Genomic DNA, 17869 nt, shown 5'->3' with positions numbered 1-17869 from the left:
CTATAGCATATTATAACCAACAGAAAATGACAAACACGTGATGGGCTTTAAAATAAAAAAATGAATATGACAACCCTTGGATTTAAAAGTTTATTCACTGAGCTCATCATACAAATGTCGAGACCACAGATGATAAACAAGTATTTATGACAAAACTCCAAAAAGTCACAAGATGCCACCATCAAATACAAATAAATTCCCTCTGTATCACATCAATAAAAAAAGCTGAAACAGAGACAGACATAAACAGAACACTGAACAATTTCAAGACATATTCCTCTTCATATTTATGAAATAACGACAAATTTTATTAACCGTATGCTTTTCACGAGGACAACGACAACAGTAATCCCTTCCCTGTTTTATCTTGGGGTGGGGACATATTCATAGTCACTCAGGTCCACTGAAATCTCTGCCTGTTTCTTCATTCACAAACACTTGAGAACATAAAAGTTACACGCAGTTCCCCGGGGACAGCTGCACAGTGTGCCGATGCGCGCGCCTTTACGCACGGCGCATGGCTCCCCTGCGTCACACTGGGGAGAGAAAAGCAACACACGGTAAATGCGGACACTTATTTACAGCTTTATTTAATATCTCGAACTTTAATGAGAATAATTATCTAAGGTTTATGTGTCTGGATTCGTTAACAGCCCAAATGAAAATGTAAATATTTAAAACAAGACAACAAAACATAGTTTAAAAACATTTGATGTAAAAACAAAACACATTTTGAAGTTCAAAATTTAAAAACGAGTGAACAACCAAGTGAAGTGACACTAATAATTAACTCCACAAGCCTTCTGTGTACTTACCGAGGGCAACCAGCCAAGCTTTTTCTCTAAGGGCATCTCTTTGTTCCTCAGCTTCTCCAGAACTTCTTGTAGCGCGTCAATCTGTGGATAAAAATGCAAACAGTACAATCAGCATAATTAATCAGTTTATTCAAAACTTGAACATTTAGCAGGGTTATAGGTTATTCACCAAATCCTTTTCCTGTTGGGTTTTCAGAGGAAAATCCAACGAGCGTGTTTCCAGTGAGGAGTCCTCAGCACGAGCGAGCCACAGGTAGGCGCAGCAGCAGGTGACCGCGAGGAGGAGAGTCCGGGCGCTGGCCATGGTGCTGAAACCCAAACAGGAAGAGCTCTTCAGTTTGGTGGGGTGATGTGTGGGGTCTTTGGAAGGTTCCTGTACAGACACCCCCCTCTTATAGCTGCTGTTGACATCAGCCAGCCTGTGAAATATTCATGGAGACTTTGACCCGGGTGGCACTGCTCAGCACCTTTGTATATTTAACAGGAAGGGACCTGACCCAATGAAATCAAGGATGGTACTCTGCAAGACATGTCTGGCATGATAGTGTAGAAGCTGGACAGGAATCAAATTTATTTCCATGACGTGTATGTCACATATACGTCATATGTGTGTTTTGTGCACACTAACCATTATGAGGCGTTTTGCCAAAGTAAAGTGCCAGTAACTAGGCCTCAGTACATAGATCAAAAAATATAAGACGTACATGTTCAAATATAAATCTGAAAATAAAACCTGTACATATGCATAATGTTTTTTATATATTGCATTTCGTTTCTAATCTATTTTGCCCGTCTTCTCCAGCCGTCTGTGTTTAATAAAGCTGATATCTGGCCTCAGGTTAACCCCCCTTGACACCAATCTGTAATCAACATCCAATTTCCTTTTGATGGATTAACCTTAACCAACCCCTGGGGCAACGAGTGTACGTGTGTGTTTGCACACCAAGACTGTCATGGACGTCACATTACTGTCCACTTGTGTTACCTCTGAGGGATAGTTGCGTCATTGTGTCTATAGTCTCTGCAAGAGACAGAAAACAAGATCAACATTATATAAAGCTATGGCTCATTCGATAGATAGAATAAACTTTTAAATTACACTTTAATGATCCAGTGGTCCAAGGTCAAATTGTACTGATAAAAAATCTGATACCAGCAAATTGCTGCTTTTACAAACCTAAGCTCACGTCTGTCTCTCGAGCTCAGGTGTTGGCTCTCCTGTGTTGTGGCTTGTTTTGATATGATAGTCATTTCTATGTAAAAAAAACTGAATGGCATTATTTCCTGCATTATGTTATCACAAATAAAACTGAAGAAGTGTAAGACACTCAGTAACAGATGGACAAAGATGGAAATATTTTACTAACCATAAGTTTAGTGATCCACATTCAATGTAATTTGAAAGTAAAAATAGTAGATTTTTTATTTTTGCTGCACATGTTCATCTTCTCCGCAAGGGGGCAGCAGCTGACTTTAAATCACGGAAGCAATAAAACGAGCAACCGGAAGTTTATATTACTGTAGATAAGTTGAAGGTTGATCTCTTTAGCTGCGTTGTCTTTCTGTCGGCTTTAAACAAAAACAACAATGTCGGAAAGAAAAGTTCTAAATGTAAGTATATGTTTGTTAACAACTAGATATTTAGCAATGTTGAAAGTTCTTCTATTGGCATACGGCTGTATGGGGAAACCCAGCAGGCTAAAGCTAGCTTGCAAGCTAACTCCCAGAGCAGTGTTTGATTACTTTTTTGTAGAAATTACTTACTGTGTCTGCTACTGTGGAGTTTACTCGCTATTCTATATATTCTGCAGCAACTCGTATTTGTCTTTCACAGAAATACTACCCTCCGGATTTTGATCCGGCCAAAATCCCAAAGCTCAAACTTCCCAAAGATCGACAGTATGTGGTCAGATTGATGGCTCCGTTTAATATGAGGTATGGAGGTTTTCAGTTTCATCTACTTATCATCAGTAGTTTTCAAATTAGGATTAGTTTTGTAAATGTTGTGGCATTGTCTGTGTGCAGGTGTAAAACGTGTGGCGAGTATATCTACAAAGGAAAGAAATTCAATGCACGCAAAGAGACCGTTCAGAACGAGCTGTACATGGGACTGCCCATCTTCCGGTTCTACATCAAATGTACTCGATGTCTTGCTGAGATTACGTTTAAGGTGAGAGTATTTAATTCACAGTCTCCTGTATGACACATGCATAAAGTGTTTTGCACTCATCGCTCATGTTGTGACTTCAGACTGACCCAGAGAACACAGACTATGCAATGGAGCACGGCGCAACACGAAACTTCCAGGCAGAGAAACTGATGGAGGAAGAAGAGAAGCGGGTCCAGCAGGAAAGAGAAGATGAGGAACTGAACAACCCCATGAAGGTCGGTGTGTAAACATGAGCTGTACGAAGGCAATAGGAATGCAAAGTTAACTCCTTTTCCAATGCTCTCTCAGGTGCTGGAAAATCGCACAAAGGATTCCAAGTTAGAGATGGAGGTTTTGGAGAACCTGCAGGAGCTAAAGGAGTTGAACCAGAGGCAGGCTCAGGTGGATTTTGAGGGAATGATTGACCAGTACAGAGAACTGGAGAAGAAGGAGAAGGAGAGACAACAAGAAGAAGATGAGCGAGAGACAAAGTTCGTGAGCAAACACCAAATAGAGCTTACAGAATAACTGCCCAGATCTGGAATTTATTCTCCTCCTGTGTCTTGATAAGTTATGGTAAAACTGAATGTGCCTTTATTTCACAGAGAGATGTTGGAACGTGCCCTTGTGAAAAGACTTAGAGACTCTGACTCGGATTCAGAGAAGGAAGAGGAGAGCAACAGCTTACAGGCAAACGTGGCCAGCACAGACAAACCAACTGACATCCTCACTACAGAAAGAAACACAGAAACACAGGTTTGTCTGACCGCATGCATACAACTAATGGTTGCCATGAACCTATTTCCGTGCCGTGCACCTTGATGAACTCTACATTTGTTGTTTTCCAGGGAGCCACATCTGGAGGAGTAAAAAGAGCTAAGGTGGAGACCTGGGAGAGGAGTGTGGGGACCCTGGGTAGTGGAAAGGCACTAGGGTCCTTGGTGGTGAGAAAGAAATCCACATCAGCGGTCACAAAATCCAGTCCAGTGGCTGCTTCTGCTCCAGCTTCACTAACAGGTAACACACTAGTATCTAATACAGTTTGACCTCATCAGTACTATTGTTTAATGTTGTAGATTTGGTTGTTTACTTCCTCACACAGTCGTTGTATATGTTGTGTTACAGATTCAAAGGCGTTGGCGGCTGCGTCAAAGCCCGTCACCACGCAAAACGGGTCGTCATCGCTTAGCCTGCTGGGGGCGTATTCAGACAGTGACAGCAATGACAGCGAATGAGAAGAATATTGATGTATACGCAACAGTGTGACTGATGCAGAAAGGAATAGAGGGAGAACCTTTTTGTAATGCTGTACATAAACCGTTCTGTCCTATAAAACCCTTTCCGTAAAGAGGATGTATTTCACAGTGTTGAAGAACACTCATCAAGAGCAGGACTGTGTTGATTTTTAATTAAACGCAGTGCAGCCTTTGACTGTCTGCTAAAATTGGCCTTTTAATGGACATTTAGCACAGAAAAATGCGGTTTAATTTTTTGTGAAACAAACTTAAGTAAAATATTTGATGTATATTCTAGTGCTTATTAAAACCCGTGTAACTCTTTTGTCTTTCTGTTTCTATTAAATGTTGTAGTCATGGCTACAAACGTGTGCTCTCAAAGGTTAGAGTAATTGCCAATTGGCCTCAATCACTGTCCTTTAACATGTCATACACAGGTGATAAATCAATCTCACCTCAACATCCAAATACTCAATTGTTGTCTTTTTTATTATGTAGTAGTTCTGAAAAAGAAATGTACTTGCAAAGAAAATACTCATTACACCTTAAAGTTCACTAAATATATTTTCAATACATATTTTGTCTCAGTTTTACTCGTTTTAATCGTGCTTTTTATTACCACGTGACGACAAAGTAATTCCTTCCTTAATGCTTCTACTACTGGATAAAAGTGAGTGACGATTATTAGCAGACTTTGGTTTTAATAGAGCACATCCGCATCACTGGAGCTGCACGCGTGGATGAAGCTGTGCCTTCAGCTCTTGCTAGTTTTTGTCGACCAACCAAAAATAGCTCATCGCTCTCCTTTAAGGCCGAGCGCGGCGCCCGTGAGCGTTGTGTCGGAGACTGTCTGCGCTGGTCCGGCTAACATTAGCTGACTGACCTGCTTGGCTCAAAGCAGGACGGATTTCACGGATGACAATGTTTTATTTTTAGACTACGCAGCATTTACGAGGCGGCGAATGGTAACCAGGAGAACACAACAGGAACGAGGAGCCGTCAATGCAAAGAAAGAGGGTGAGCTCTTAAAAGCGGCCGTTAGCTTATAACAGTTCAGACGTTATCTTAGCTGTTGTTATCGAGCTAACGTGGCTAATGAGTTAGCTTTGGCATGTTCACAACGCTATTATACGAGTTCAGTTACTTTGATGTTAACTATGTTTCCTTAATAAGTATCACAAAAAGCTTAACAGTGTGTTAAGATTGGCTTTGCAGTCTGGAAGTAAACTTTATCCACAATTTACCCGTTTAAATAAAAATTAGTATTTAAGACACTAATTTAGCACCTAATGCTAAGTAACTTAGCAATCGTCAGCTGTGATTTAACTTTGACTCAGTTAGCATAGCATTTTAGCTTGCTTAAACTGCCATTTCTACCTCATCTTAAAGTAAAGGTTACTGTAGTTGACCAAAGGAAGCATTTCCACTGGACCTGTTGATTGATTGTTTGAATTTCAGTGCGTTTCTTTTTATCAAACAATGTTTTTATGGGGATTTGACTACTTTAGCTAGAGTAACGTGAGTAAACAAAAGTCCCAAACAGACCATAACACACGGCCACTGTTTTGTAATTAGGTTGCATCGCTGACTATCAGTGATTAAAAAAAAACTACTATGTTGTAGGATCTCATTTGATCGAGCATGTAATTAACATACAGCTAGTTGGTAAAACGTAAACAAAGGTCGCACTGTGCAGATAAACGTTGGCAGAAGTAAAAGAAATGTCACTGTTGATCAGTTTATTTTGATTAGGTACTGAAGTGAACATAATTAAAAGCTGTTTTGTGTAGTTACACAAATTTTGCATCTTGCTCTGCCTCAGCTGGAATGGTGATAATAAATACACCAATGCACAAAAAAATTCAGTCAAGTCTTTTTGATATTAACTTCCAGATCCATGGCAAAGTGGCTGAAGGACTACCTAAACTTTGGCAGCAGGCGTGACCCTCCACAGCCCCCGAGACCAGATTACAGTGAGAGTGAGATTTTAAGGGCATACCGAGCTCAGAAGGAGCTAGACTTTGAGGACCCTTACCAACACTGTGATAAGGAGCACCAGAATGGTGGTTTCAGCTCCTGCAGTGCCACACTGAGCCTTCCCTCCTTCCCTGAGTTTAGTTCGGTACTGCCCAATGGTGTGGAGGTAAGGCTTGGCTCCAGCTTGTTAGTGCAGACATGTTCTTAATGGGTTACAGTTTTCAAAGTGTTTTTTGTTTTAAAATCAGGTAAAGGTGGTGTCACCAAAACACAGACTAATTAAGGTGGACTCTCAGGAGTTTGGACGTTGTAAAATCCCCCTGAGTCCAGTCACGATACAAGAAGAACCTGTAAGGATGTCTATTATATTCACTACTTTTATACACACACATACATTTTTCAAATCTTGAAGCAAGTCCAGTGATTACTTTGATGCCCTTTTGTTTCTTTCTTCCTCCCAAGGTGGTTCCCTCTGCCCCAGCAGCTTCTGACGCTGACACAGACTACTCAGACCCATTTGATGCACGTCTAGACTCGAGGGCACGCTGGGAACCCACCCCTGTACCAACAGACTGCTGCAGTTATATGGAACCATTTGAGGCACAGCGGATTATCTCAGGTTTGTTAATTAAATGAAATGGTATTAAGATCTTTTTCTGTAAGGTATGCTAATATGTGGAGAGCAGTAGAAAAATTATGAGTGCTTTTAAGTGCAAACTAAACTCCTCTAATAGCACTATTTGATGTGTTGTTGTGTAGAACTGCCAAACAGCATGATTACAAACAGATCTGGGGGTGGAGATGGCACCCAGTTGTATGATAATCCGTATGAGGAGAGAGTGCGTCATCACCATCAAGCTGCTCCAGAGCAACCTCAAACTCACAAGACTGAGGGTAGACTTGGCCTGTTAGACGGCAGGGAGAGCAGGCTGCCTCAGGATGATGAGAGGCCAGCTGACGAATACGACCAGCCCTGGGAGTGGAAGAAGGACAACATCTCCAAAGCTCTAGCAGGTAACGTGGTTCTTCTTGGTAGTCACGATTTTGTACCAAATGTCACTTTAAAGTAAATTATTGTTTATCTCTGTGTGAACATAGTTCAGTTTGAAGGGGCAGACAGAGAGCGCTCGTGGGCTCCGTCAGAACAGACCAGGCTCACCAAGACCGGCACCACATCTGCTGCAGCTGAGACTAGTACACTGCGCCTAGTTGGCGACACTCCTCCTCTGCTGGGAGAGAGAGTAGACCCGTTTGTGCCACTAGAGAGACAAGTGTAAGTAGACAAATCCTATTTAAATAGACTGTGACATTTATTGAAATGTTTCTGAACTCTACTATGTTTATTGTCAGCAGAATATTACAATTATTTGTCAGGCTTGAGGGAACACGCAAATGACTGTATGTCTGACACCAGTATTTTAATTAAGACATCCCAACATTATCTAACTCACCTTGTAGTGGATACAATTGACTTCCCTTGATTTGGTGCCATCAAGTTTCTCGCCCGACCATTGGGACAAATTGGATTTCATTGGTTTTACATCATGAGAGTCAGTGGAGCAGAGCAAAGTACTTAAAAGTCTGATATTGAAAAGTGTCAAGTTTAATTTCCTTTGGGACTGCACATATGAAGGCAGTGCTTCATTGTGCTGCAATGTTCTAGGTGTGTCTAATTGTGTGCGTTCCCCTGTTTGTAGTCAGTTTTTATTATAGTGTCTCTGAATGCCTTTGCTTAAAAACCACAGACGAATAAAGTGTAAGCAGTTAACTTTTATGCAGGTGTTCGTCACGTTTACTGTTTATGTGCAGCGTTAGTTATTGAGCTATTACCGTAACAAAAGCAGTATAAGATGAAACATGATAAAAAATAATTTTATATAGCCCAACAATTGGCACCTAGTTTCTCGAACTGGGGAAGACAGTTTTCTGTGAACACACTCGCACACAGACGCGTCAAAATGTGACTGACTCATGGAGACCAGGAATTGGAGCAGTAACGAACATGTGCCTGACTAAGAATCGATTGTGTACAGCAGGTTGTGATCTTGACACAAAAAGCTGACCATATGCTGCTGCTGAAAATTAGAATCAACGTTCCATGATTATGTATAAAATAAATTGTTTTCTCAATTAATGAATAGTTTCATTTAAAACTTTATCTGCTCTAAATGTCCTATCACTATTTCCCATCACATTTGTGGTTGTCTCTCTAGTAACTGTATGGGGCATTACAGTGCTAGTAATCTCTGTTTCCACTTAAACCTTGATGATTAAGATATGGAGTAAAGATGAACACAAAGAATTAACGCGTGTCTGTTTACCTGCAGGTGGTACCACGGATCCCTGAGCCGGGCAGATGCAGAGAGTTTACTGACTCTGTGCAAGGAGAACTCCTACCTGGTTAGAAACAGCCAGACGTGCCGCAACGATTACTCACTGTCGCTCAGGTACACACTCCTGCTGTTTTCTTTGTTAATCCTTATTTGGTCCCTCTACTGTGCTTGAGTAGTTGTGTGAAATTTTAATATCACCGTTATCGATTGACCAGAAGGTGTTTTGTACATGTTACTGTACATGTTACTGTTAACCCGGGGTTCATTGGTCCATGCAAAAATTCATCACTCCTGTATCCCTTGTCTCCTTCCCTTTCAGAAGCTGCAAAGGCTTCATGCACATGAAGTTCACTCAGTCTGCAGACGGATGCTACGTGCTCGGGGAGAACAGCCCCCCCTTCTCCTCTATCCCTGAGGTCATCCACTACTACACTACACACAAGCTGCCAATCAGAGGCGCTGAACACATGTCCTTACTGTACCCTGTCATTGTGCAGACCCTCTGACGCTGACACTCATACACTCTTTATCCTGGTGCTACTGAACACGATATATCCTCAATATTTATCTGTTTCTGTCTCTACGTCTTCACTGCCATTATACCTACACTGCTTGCAGAGTCTAAACTGTTTGGTGGCAATGTATTTCCCTTTTCTTCTTTTTTAATAAATACCATACCACCGTAACTACACTGGCACTCGGCGCTTGTGAACTGGTATTGTCACTGAAATGCAAAAACAGATTCCTGAAAGCGAGTAAGTGAAATGTAACGATCGGTAGCTGCTGATTACTAGAGGACAAACTGTGGTCTTGAGATTTCCCAACACAGTAGAATGCCGGAATATTGCATGGAGGTCTCTATTGGTGTAGTGCCGAGACCGACCGTGCTGCCAGCTCATAGAAAAGATAAAACCGGTCCTTTTTGGCAGATTTCCAGTCCAATGTTTATGTTTTAAATGTATAAAGAAATCAAAACGCAGTAAAGAAGTCGGGGCATGGAGAGTTAAACAGACGTAGAAAGTAGAAATACAGTCAAATGTGCTGCAATACTGTTAATATCCTTTAAATGTTTGTTCCAGTACCAAACAACACTACGTGTTTACCCTGGCTGTCTGCTGGCTCCAGGGTTTCTCAGAAGCCTGTGAATGTTCTATGATGCTGTAGCTGCGAGCTCTGCACTGTCCTCCTCAGTTTATCGTGTTCTACTGTGAGCAGGGCAGAATGACAGTATGTCAGACTTGTCCTGTTAACGTTACACATTGACTGACTCCTGCAATACAATTTTAGAGAATAATAACTACAGTATTATATGAGAGGCATGTGGCTTTGTGGACTTGACTATTAAAGCTTTGTAGATTGTTTACTGTGCTGTTTTTATACGATTTTAAATGTCTGAAAATAAAAATATACAATGTTGCTTTTTAAATTGTTTGTCTTTTTTTCCCCCCCTTAATTTTTGGTTGATGAAAAATATTTTACATATTTTTAGTAACACATTTAGATGGGAGTTAAGAGAAGCAGGAATTTATTACTGTATTGGTCACGCTTACATAAATAATCTGTAGAGGGACATTTTCAATACAAAATAGTAACAACCAGTTTTTTTTTATCATCCTCACTGATCCATTGCAATATGAAAAGCTGCAAACAGGACGAGCCGAGTTCGTCCCCTCTCTCTCCTCAGACATGGACCGTCTTTGATGACAGAGTAGCTTTACAACGATTGATCTCTAGGTCTCGGTTGCCCTGCCATATGATCTCCTAGCAACCAGGAGGTGTCGATGTCATCACAAGGGGACGAGCAGGCGGCTGCAGGTGCGTAGCAGGGGAATGCTGTACCTCCATGCTGATTGCAACAGTACTGTTACCAGTTGAAGGTAAGTTATGGTCTGGTGAGTTGTTACCATGATTCCACATCAAATCATAGGTGCAGTTGCTGAATTGGATGATACCTACGTTTTGAATGAACTGGTTAGTAGCAGGTTTAGATTATGTAAAGTTAGACTGAAGGTCAAAATGTGACCTTCAGGTGTATAATTTGAGCGGATTATTGTTTTACATCATTGGATGCATGAAGTTAAACCGAACTCATTTGGTTAAATCCGTGAAGGTTGGATAATAGGATCATTGCATATGCCTGTGTTTTTTTCTTTCTATCAGGGACCTACTGTAGTGTTTCCATGGCAACCCGCATACATCAGCTCGCACAGCCGAAGCCCAGCCGACTCCAGTACCCAGATCGGTATGAGTATTGAACCCAGCGCCTCTGTCTGCTGGTCTCTGCCCCTTCCTTCCCCTGATGCGCCCTCTTCTCTTCTCTTCTCTCCAGTCGTTCTGTGTATTGGCTGAATGAGCCGCCGCCTGAGACGACTGCCTCCACCACGAGAATCGGTACATTTGTGACAGGCTCTCGCTGTTTTTGTTCTCTGACCCAATCCACAAATCCCAAACTTTTAATCTTATTGATGTGTTCTTCACAGAGTTAACCCCTCGTTGGCTGGCACTATCGCAATGTAAAAAGCACAGCACTCAGCTCATGTAAATACTAGACTCCTGTCCATGATCATGCATGCGTGGCTGTCGCCTTCAGATCTCCATGTGTTCCTGTGCCCCCTCCTTCCCCTGCTTCCTTTCTCTACTCCTTTCTATTTTCGAACCCAGACGTTCTCCTGAGTGGGAGGTGAGTGAATGGGCTCTCAGGGCCGTTCCATCCGAGAGGCTGTGTAGTCTGGCTCAACCTTGGGGTCCTGCAGCTGGATGGCAGCCGGCTCGCCCACTGTTGACACCTGTGAGTAACAGGCGCACAATTTTCCAAGAAACTGCTCTGAAGTAATAATAACTGGATGAAGAGTGAGTGGAATGAGTCCAATGATCATTTGTCTGATTGTTTCTCAACAGCTCATTCTTATTATTGTGATCCGTGACCTAAAATGTGTTTGTAGTTGAGCAGAGCAACGCAGACGGCCGTGGCCTCGTCCCGGATTTGCCAGCTTGCTCGGCCCAGGGCAAGGTGGCATCCCGGCGCCTCGGATCACGGAGCTCACCCTGCAGCCGGGACCCATTTGCCCTACAAAGCATCAGCACACACGGAGCTGCTAGCCAGTAAGAAAATCACAATTAACTTCATAACGAGCACACTTGCCCATCACCCAATTTCTCTTTCCAGCCCCGAAGCGCCAGCATCCCATGTTCAAAGGGGAGCGCCCGCTCCGCTGGGCCGTCTCCAGAGCAGTGATGAACCACAAAGCCAGCCAGAGGGTTCTGGAGCTGTCCGGTCCTAAGGAGAGACGGGCTCTGTTCGACGGGTACGACCCATACGCGGTCAGCCGGGCGGCCCGCTCTGCCAGCGCCTCGGCCCGCGTGCAGCAGCTGTGTCTGCCTCTGCCCCGCAAATGCAGCTCGGACGCGTGATCCCCGGTGAAAGGATGCTGCGCGCCTTCACTCCACTCCCCCACTAATAATATAATAATGTGCTGCCTCAACGGATTTGTAATAAATCTAATATTGCACGTATAACCTTGTCGTAGTCAGACTTATTTTGTGGCAGCATTTTTGTTTGTGGTTTTGTTATCACGCTGCTGCGCCGCCTCCGGTTCTGGTTCTTGAAAAGTCGCTGCTGTGTTTTGTTGGGCCGGGTTCTGTGTGATCCGTTTGTCAGACTCCGTAGCGTCTTCGTCAATACACCTGTGCATGAAGTGAATTCATTTTAAGAGTTGTAATAATGAGCCAGAGAGCGTGTGGCAACTTCACAGCCGCGATTGGTAATTAAGATAAACAGCCAACAGGAGGTTGTGGGTATCAGACGAAATTGCTTTGAGACAGGTTGCAACACATCCTGTGTGTTGTTTTCTTCGTTAAGTTAAAAAGTTGACACGCGAAAAAAATAATTCTGTTTATTGTCAATTATGAGCCTTGAAACTTCAACTTTAAATCTCATTATCGCCCATCTATTCCAAATGTTAGACTCTGCGTGCAGTTCAATAAAAAGGGATCACATTCTCGCTCCGAGAAGTCGTGAGGAGCCGATCCAGTCCGTCGGGGACCCGGAAGCCCAATTTTGGGAGCCGCGTCTGGGCCCGGCCGTGTTCTGACAGGCAGCGGGGCGGAACCCGCGTGTTTACTATAAAACCGCACGCTGCGGCTTCTGCGCAAAAGCTCGGCGCGTCCATGGCGCGGAACGGCGCTGCGCTTCGGACCTACGCGCTGGGGGCTGCGCTCGTCCTGGGTGAGTGTCCGCAAGTAGAACAGACCGGGTCAGAGTTCGACTTAGAGGCATTTAGGTGTCTAGTGCGTGAAAGTGTGATTTAAGAGAAACCCGAGCTCTTCTGCACATGAAGCTCAGATGCGTGTTTAAGCTTGTAAAGACTCCAGTGCAGGTCGTGTCGAGGTTCTGATCTGCTCAACTTTCGCCTCCAGGTGCGTTGATCTTAAACCCAGACAGACTTTTTTCTCACATTTGACACCGACTTGTGCTTCCTCTCTGCGGTGCGTGCAGGCGCTTGTCACGCACCTGACAACGACGCGAGTTTGTCAGCTTTGCGACGACCCGCGGGGCCCCGGCTGTCACCCAGACACTTATGTCACGCGGACTGGGTCTGGCTCTTTGGAGCCCAAAGCAGATGTGAGTTCTGATCCTCTTCCCTCCGCCTCGTCGTTTCCAGCTGTGCCCCCCGCCGCGTCCACTGCGACCCCGGCCGTGCCCCGGCCTCCTCTGCTGACCGGCTGCGTGTTCCAGAACCGAGCCAATGTCACCTGCCACTGGGAGGCGGGAGACGCCGCGGCGACTCACTACACTCTGCAAGTCCACAAGGTTTTAAATAAGACAGACGAGCACCAGGAGGAAACGTGAGCCTCAGCTTTTTAATGCACATTATAGTTTTGCTTTGGTGACTTTTCTAAGACAATTGTCACATTTACTGATTAAACAGATAAGCATCATATGGTGATTTGATAAAGGTTATAACATATAATTACATGATTAGAAACACATATTACAATTCTCTTCAATATAAATAATTGTCACTTTCCAGACATGAAAGCAAGACATTCTAAGGGTGTGAGCGCTGTTATTGGATGTGTGGCCTTGATGCTGTCTGATGGTATTCATGTGCTGAGTCTCTGTCATGTGTGTGACTGCGCCGCGTGATCTGCGTCGATGACAGACGCCGAACCGGAGGATGTGGTTTGTTCGATGCCAGCTGGCACATTGTCCGCCCGAGGCCGCCGCCGTCGCGCGCCTCTGACGACGGGCTGTCAGAGCGAGGACTCAGGCGGACGTTTGTTTGCAGGTACCGCGTGCTGCAGACGTTCGCCTGCGCCGCGTCGCGCGGCAGCTGCACGGCGGGAATGCCCGGCTCCTCCGTGAGGTTCGTCTACTGCGTCACGGTCACGGCCCACGCCCGCGGGGGCGACGCGGCCTCGGCGCCGCGCTGTCAGTCTGGGAGGACCGAAGGTGAGAGCCGTGACCCGGACCCGGACCCGGACCCGTGAGCCGTCTCTTCCTGCGTCCTCACCCTCCGGTCTCCTCCGTTTGCTGCAGTGATGCTGCCTCCCGTGACTCTGGGCACGATCGAGCCGGTGACCGCGAGGCCTCGGTGTCTGAACCTGAGCTGGAGCGGCGCCTTGGCTCTGTTCCCTGTGTCCAAACCCGAAGTGCGAAGCGGATTCTTGAATTCCCAGATTGAGTTCACAGCCCAGGGTCAGGTCGGTCCAAACACTAACCCACTCGGATCTCTGGGCTGCGCGCAGAGCTTCTGGGTTGATCCTCATCTTGTTTCTCATCCACATGCAGCTTGATGCTCAGGTCCAAAACGTGACCGTGACAAACTTCGCGGTCCCGCTTTGCTTCTTCAGACCCGACACCTCGTACACCGTCAGGCTTCGGCACCGCTTCCAGGGCCCGAGGAGCCCCTGGAGCCCGTGGAGCAACGCACAGCAGGGGAGGACGGCCGAGGACGGTGAGAGGAGCCACCGCAGAAATAAACTGTATGAAAGTGAAGCCAGTGTTGTGGCTTCATCGTCGTTGTGGCGTCGCTCCGTCTTTCAGCTCCGTCGGCGGCGCCCGCGTTCTGGAGGCGAATACGGCACAGAGAGGAGAACGGATGGAAACGCGTGGTTCTGCTCTGGAAGGTGCGTGTAGAGGTTCAAGCCGCAATAATACTGACTTTGAGATCTCATTAGTTTTAATTACCACCTCCCCAGGAACATTGTAATTAGTCTGGGTTTCATTATAGCTCATGACTTGGACTGATCTGTCTCGTGGTTTTGCCGTTCAGCCTTTGCTCCACCCTGTGGCCAACGGCAGAGTCCTGTACTACAACGTGACCTGTCAGACGGAGCGCGCGCGAGTCCTGGGCGAAGACGGAGGCTGCGGCGATTTGAATCACACCAGGACTTCTTGCAGTTTGCTGCTTCCCGCCGGACGCTGCTCCTGCGCTCTCACCGCCTCCACCTCCGCGGGGACCTCCCCCGAAGCCCGCGTGTGGCTCCGCGGGCCCTCTGACCCGGGTAGGCTCCCGGCTGGACTCCTCGCGAGTCGAGACGTCGCGGCTCCATCCCTCAATCGCGTTTTCCCTTGTTTCTCTTCAGAACCGCCCTCCGTGAAACAAATCACTGCACATGCACTGGATGAGGGCAGCTTAGAGGTTCGCTGGGCCGCTCCAGGCAACCAATCAGAAACTGGGTTTGTGCTGGAGTGGTTTGCTGTCAGAGATGATACCAGCACCGTCCTGTACTGGGAAAGACTGAATAGTTCCTGCAGAGCATTGGTCATCACAGGTGAAGCAAAGACACTTAGTGAATGAACGGTTAGACACGTGTCCTGAATCAGGTTTTCTGCTTTGTGTTGCTTTAGAGGGAATAAAGCCGGAGGAGCGTTACTCAGTGTCTGTCACGGTGCTGTACGGTGAACAGGGGGGAGGAAAACACAGCACACTCCACGTCTACACCGTCCAAGGAGGTACGCGACCTTTGAACTTTGCACCTGCATTAAATAAAACGGACGACATCCTACAGAACAGGAGGTGTCTATAAAAAAGCACTACAAACCTCATGTTGAGAAAATGTTCAACAAATGCATCGGCATCATCATCATCTTCATCATCAGCGTTGTTCCACAGTCTCTCTCTACCTGCACAGCTCCCTCTGCTGGGCCCACGCTGAAGGTGCAGCAGCTCTCCGGCGGCTCGGTGGAGCTCAGCTGGAGGCCTGTAGCCGTGGAGCTGCGTCGCGGTTTCATCCGAAACTACACAGTCTGTTACTCCGCGATGAACCAAACAGCCAAGTGTGAGTCTCACGCATACCCCTTTGCATTATGGGTAAACTGCTTGGAATAGAGACGCGTCCCTGTGGGCGGTGTAGGGTCTGATTCCGTGTCCCGCCGTGTCTTCAGGTGTGTTTGTGCCGGCTCATGCTCACACCTGCTCTCTGAAGAGCCTGTTGCCAGGCAACTACGCCATCTTCATGCGGTCCAACACGGACGCTGGCGCCGGAGCAGCTGGTCCCGTCATTAACGTGCACATAGGTGAATGCCACACCCACTCATCAAGTTACTCCCAAGCTCCAAGAGCCTATATTTGATTTGACTGTGTGTGTTTGCAAAGACGCCGAGGAGCGTTCAGTCATGATCTACACCATCCTCCCTCCTGTGATGATGCTGCTGGCCCTGGTTCTGATGGGCTGCCTGCTGCAGAACAGCATGTAAGCATTCAGACAGAACATGGAGCTTAGGAATTTATTAAGTACATTTGGCCTTAATCTGAAACGTTTATCCCAATAATTACCTTTTCAGAGTGAAGCAGAAGCTGTGTCAAGATCTCCCTGACCCCTCCCACAGCACTGTGGCCCACTGGACCCCGAAAACGGCTGTGAGGGTACAACAGAACCAAACATAGATCTTTATAATGTCGCCGTGGGTTTCTAGGCTATAAAACGTAAAATTGTCTGAGTTTTTGACACTATCTACTTTTAACCACTAGATGGCAGCATACCATCAGCATTTGCACTAGAAGGCAACATTTTGCACGTTTAAAACAATGTGTTACAGAAGACGCTTCAGCCATTTAAGCTGAGCGACCCGCCTTTCGTTCTTCTTCTCAGGGTCTGAGGCATTCGCTGGTCGCAGAGCGGTCGCAGGTCAAATACTCTGAGGTCGACTTTCCTGCGGACAGCGAGCAGCAGAGCTGCGATGCCGACCAGGAGGTCTATAACCTGCAGACGTACGCCCCAACTCTGAGGCCTCAGGTGCATCAGAATCCCAGGCTGTTGGAGCCGTTTAGCTCTGGTAACCAAACCGGAGCCACGGCGACCTCCAGAGCAGATCTCTCCTCCTGCGACTGCATCTATTCCACAGTTTTACCCTCCCAGACCCTCGATAATGCTCCCACACCCTGCATGTCCCACGCTGGCAGCTCTACTGATGTTGAGGTGCAGCTCGGTCCAGGGGAGGAGCCCCCACAGCCCAGTAAACTTAAACCCTACAGCCTTTTTCTGAAACAGTATGAAACCCCAGGTTCCTTGCCTGATGTCACCTCTGTCTTTACTGCTGAGGTCACATCACTCCATCAGCCTTTTTCTCAAAGCGCCTTCAACCTGGCCTCATTGCTCCAGCTCGGCTCCTTCTCCCGCCCTGATGCTCCTTCTACCAACTCATCTACCTCATTCTCGCCTTCTCGGGCCCTGGTTTTGGTCGATATGCCCTACTGCCCTGTGAAATGTGAACCTTACGCCTCACTTGTCGTTTAGCTTTCGCGACGGCGACACGCTCTACTTGATGTTTTAGTCTGTGTGAGAATAAAAGAGAAGAAAATATCAGATCCTGTCGATGGACGGATATGCATGCACAGCTGCTCTACATTTGTTTGTAAGATCTCCATCTTACTTTCACTCATCCATCCCCACAAATCGTGATGGCTTATTTCAACAAATAAATAATCTAAAGTATAAACACATCTGTTAGATATTTGTCAATCAACCCTCTTTCCACTCCTCTGCAGTATTTGTGTAGATCAATCAAACGATTGAGAGCTCTTTCATACAGACGTTAAGTTATATAGATTAATACATGCTGATAATTGCACACTAACAGCAGAGATCTTCCTCTCACCAGCAGAGAATCATTAAAGCCTTTGATTCACACTGAGTGACAAGCTCCGTGACTGAACAGATCAGATCTATTTATTTGATTAAGGAACTTCCCCCCAAACTTCCTGTGTCTATATACACACACACTATAACAGCTGATTCCTGCCACAAAACGTATAATATAGCCTTAAAATTAAATTATTATGGTCAAATAACTTTAATGTACAAAACTTAAATTGTAAGATTTTTATAGAGGGTTTTGTATAGAGAAATTATCAT

General features: G+C 45.7%; 5 protein-coding genes across 7 annotated transcripts; 4 read left to right on the top strand and 1 right to left on the bottom strand.

Annotated features, from left to right (window-relative positions):
* Window positions 1–76: 76 nt before the first annotated feature.
* Window positions 77–2311, bottom strand: LOC114848612 (cocaine- and amphetamine-regulated transcript protein-like). The gene is made up of 6 exons (XM_029139259.3): window positions 2183–2311; window positions 1993–2068; window positions 1801–1836; window positions 985–1123; window positions 816–896; window positions 77–536 (listed from the first exon to the last, which is right to left on the bottom strand). The coding sequence occupies exons 2-6, from the start codon at window positions 2064–2066 to the stop codon at window positions 429–431; spliced, it is 438 nt and encodes a 145-aa protein (XP_028995092.2). The 5' UTR covers window positions 2067–2068; window positions 2183–2311; the 3' UTR covers window positions 77–428.
* yju2 (YJU2 splicing factor homolog) lies at window positions 2287–4524 on the top strand. Its single transcript, XM_029139575.3, has 8 exons — window positions 2287–2426; window positions 2650–2750; window positions 2841–2985; window positions 3066–3200; window positions 3274–3455; window positions 3570–3720; window positions 3813–3981; window positions 4090–4524. The coding sequence occupies exons 1-8, from the start codon at window positions 2403–2405 to the stop codon at window positions 4197–4199; spliced, it is 1017 nt and encodes a 338-aa protein (XP_028995408.1). The 5' UTR covers window positions 2287–2402; the 3' UTR covers window positions 4200–4524.
* A 368-nt stretch (window positions 4525–4892) lies between these two features.
* shda (Src homology 2 domain containing transforming protein D, a) lies at window positions 4893–9935 on the top strand. The gene is made up of 8 exons (XM_029139573.3): window positions 4893–5216; window positions 6093–6342; window positions 6425–6526; window positions 6639–6795; window positions 6936–7190; window positions 7275–7449; window positions 8504–8623; window positions 8829–9935. The coding sequence occupies exons 2-8, from the start codon at window positions 6097–6099 to the stop codon at window positions 9013–9015; spliced, it is 1242 nt and encodes a 413-aa protein (XP_028995406.1). The 5' UTR covers window positions 4893–5216; window positions 6093–6096; the 3' UTR covers window positions 9016–9935.
* Window positions 9936–10080: 145 nt separating this feature from the next.
* Window positions 10081–12025, top strand: theg (theg spermatid protein). Of its 2 annotated transcripts, none has more exons than XM_029140218.3 (7): window positions 10081–10324; window positions 10670–10751; window positions 10839–10900; window positions 10990–11047; window positions 11171–11297; window positions 11452–11611; window positions 11676–12025. In XM_029140218.3, exons 1-7 carry the CDS (start codon window positions 10291–10293, stop codon window positions 11918–11920), a joined length of 768 nt encoding a protein of 255 aa, XP_028996051.1. In that variant the 5' UTR covers window positions 10081–10290; the 3' UTR covers window positions 11921–12025. The 2 variants fall into 2 exon arrangements, with proteins under 2 accessions (XP_028996051.1, XP_028996050.1); XM_029140217.3 differs by having other exon boundaries at window positions 10128–10386.
* Window positions 12026–12593: 568 nt separating this feature from the next.
* On the top strand, window positions 12594–17457 carry LOC114848958 (interleukin-31 receptor subunit alpha). 2 transcript variants are annotated; one of them, XM_055505865.1, is made up of 14 exons: window positions 12594–12734; window positions 13171–13354; window positions 13798–13961; window positions 14049–14212; window positions 14301–14466; window positions 14556–14638; window positions 14785–15016; window positions 15098–15286; window positions 15363–15467; window positions 15647–15793; window positions 15900–16031; window positions 16111–16207; window positions 16299–16374; window positions 16607–17457. In XM_055505865.1, exons 1-14 carry the CDS (start codon window positions 12677–12679, stop codon window positions 17249–17251), a joined length of 2442 nt encoding a protein of 813 aa, XP_055361840.1. In that variant the 5' UTR covers window positions 12594–12676; the 3' UTR covers window positions 17252–17457. The 2 variants fall into 2 exon arrangements, with proteins under 2 accessions (XP_055361840.1, XP_028995726.1); XM_029139893.3 differs by having other exon boundaries at window positions 12595–12734; window positions 16299–16380.
* The last annotated feature ends 412 nt before the right edge of the window (window positions 17458–17869 follow it).

The sequence above is a fragment of the Betta splendens genome, chromosome 22 (assembly GCF_900634795.4).
Source record: "Betta splendens chromosome 22, fBetSpl5.4, whole genome shotgun sequence".
In the NCBI taxonomy this organism is placed as follows: domain Eukaryota; kingdom Metazoa; phylum Chordata; class Actinopteri; order Anabantiformes; family Osphronemidae; genus Betta; species Betta splendens.
Note: the sequence above shows the minus strand (reverse complement) of the source record. Positions and strands in the feature narration are given on the sequence as shown.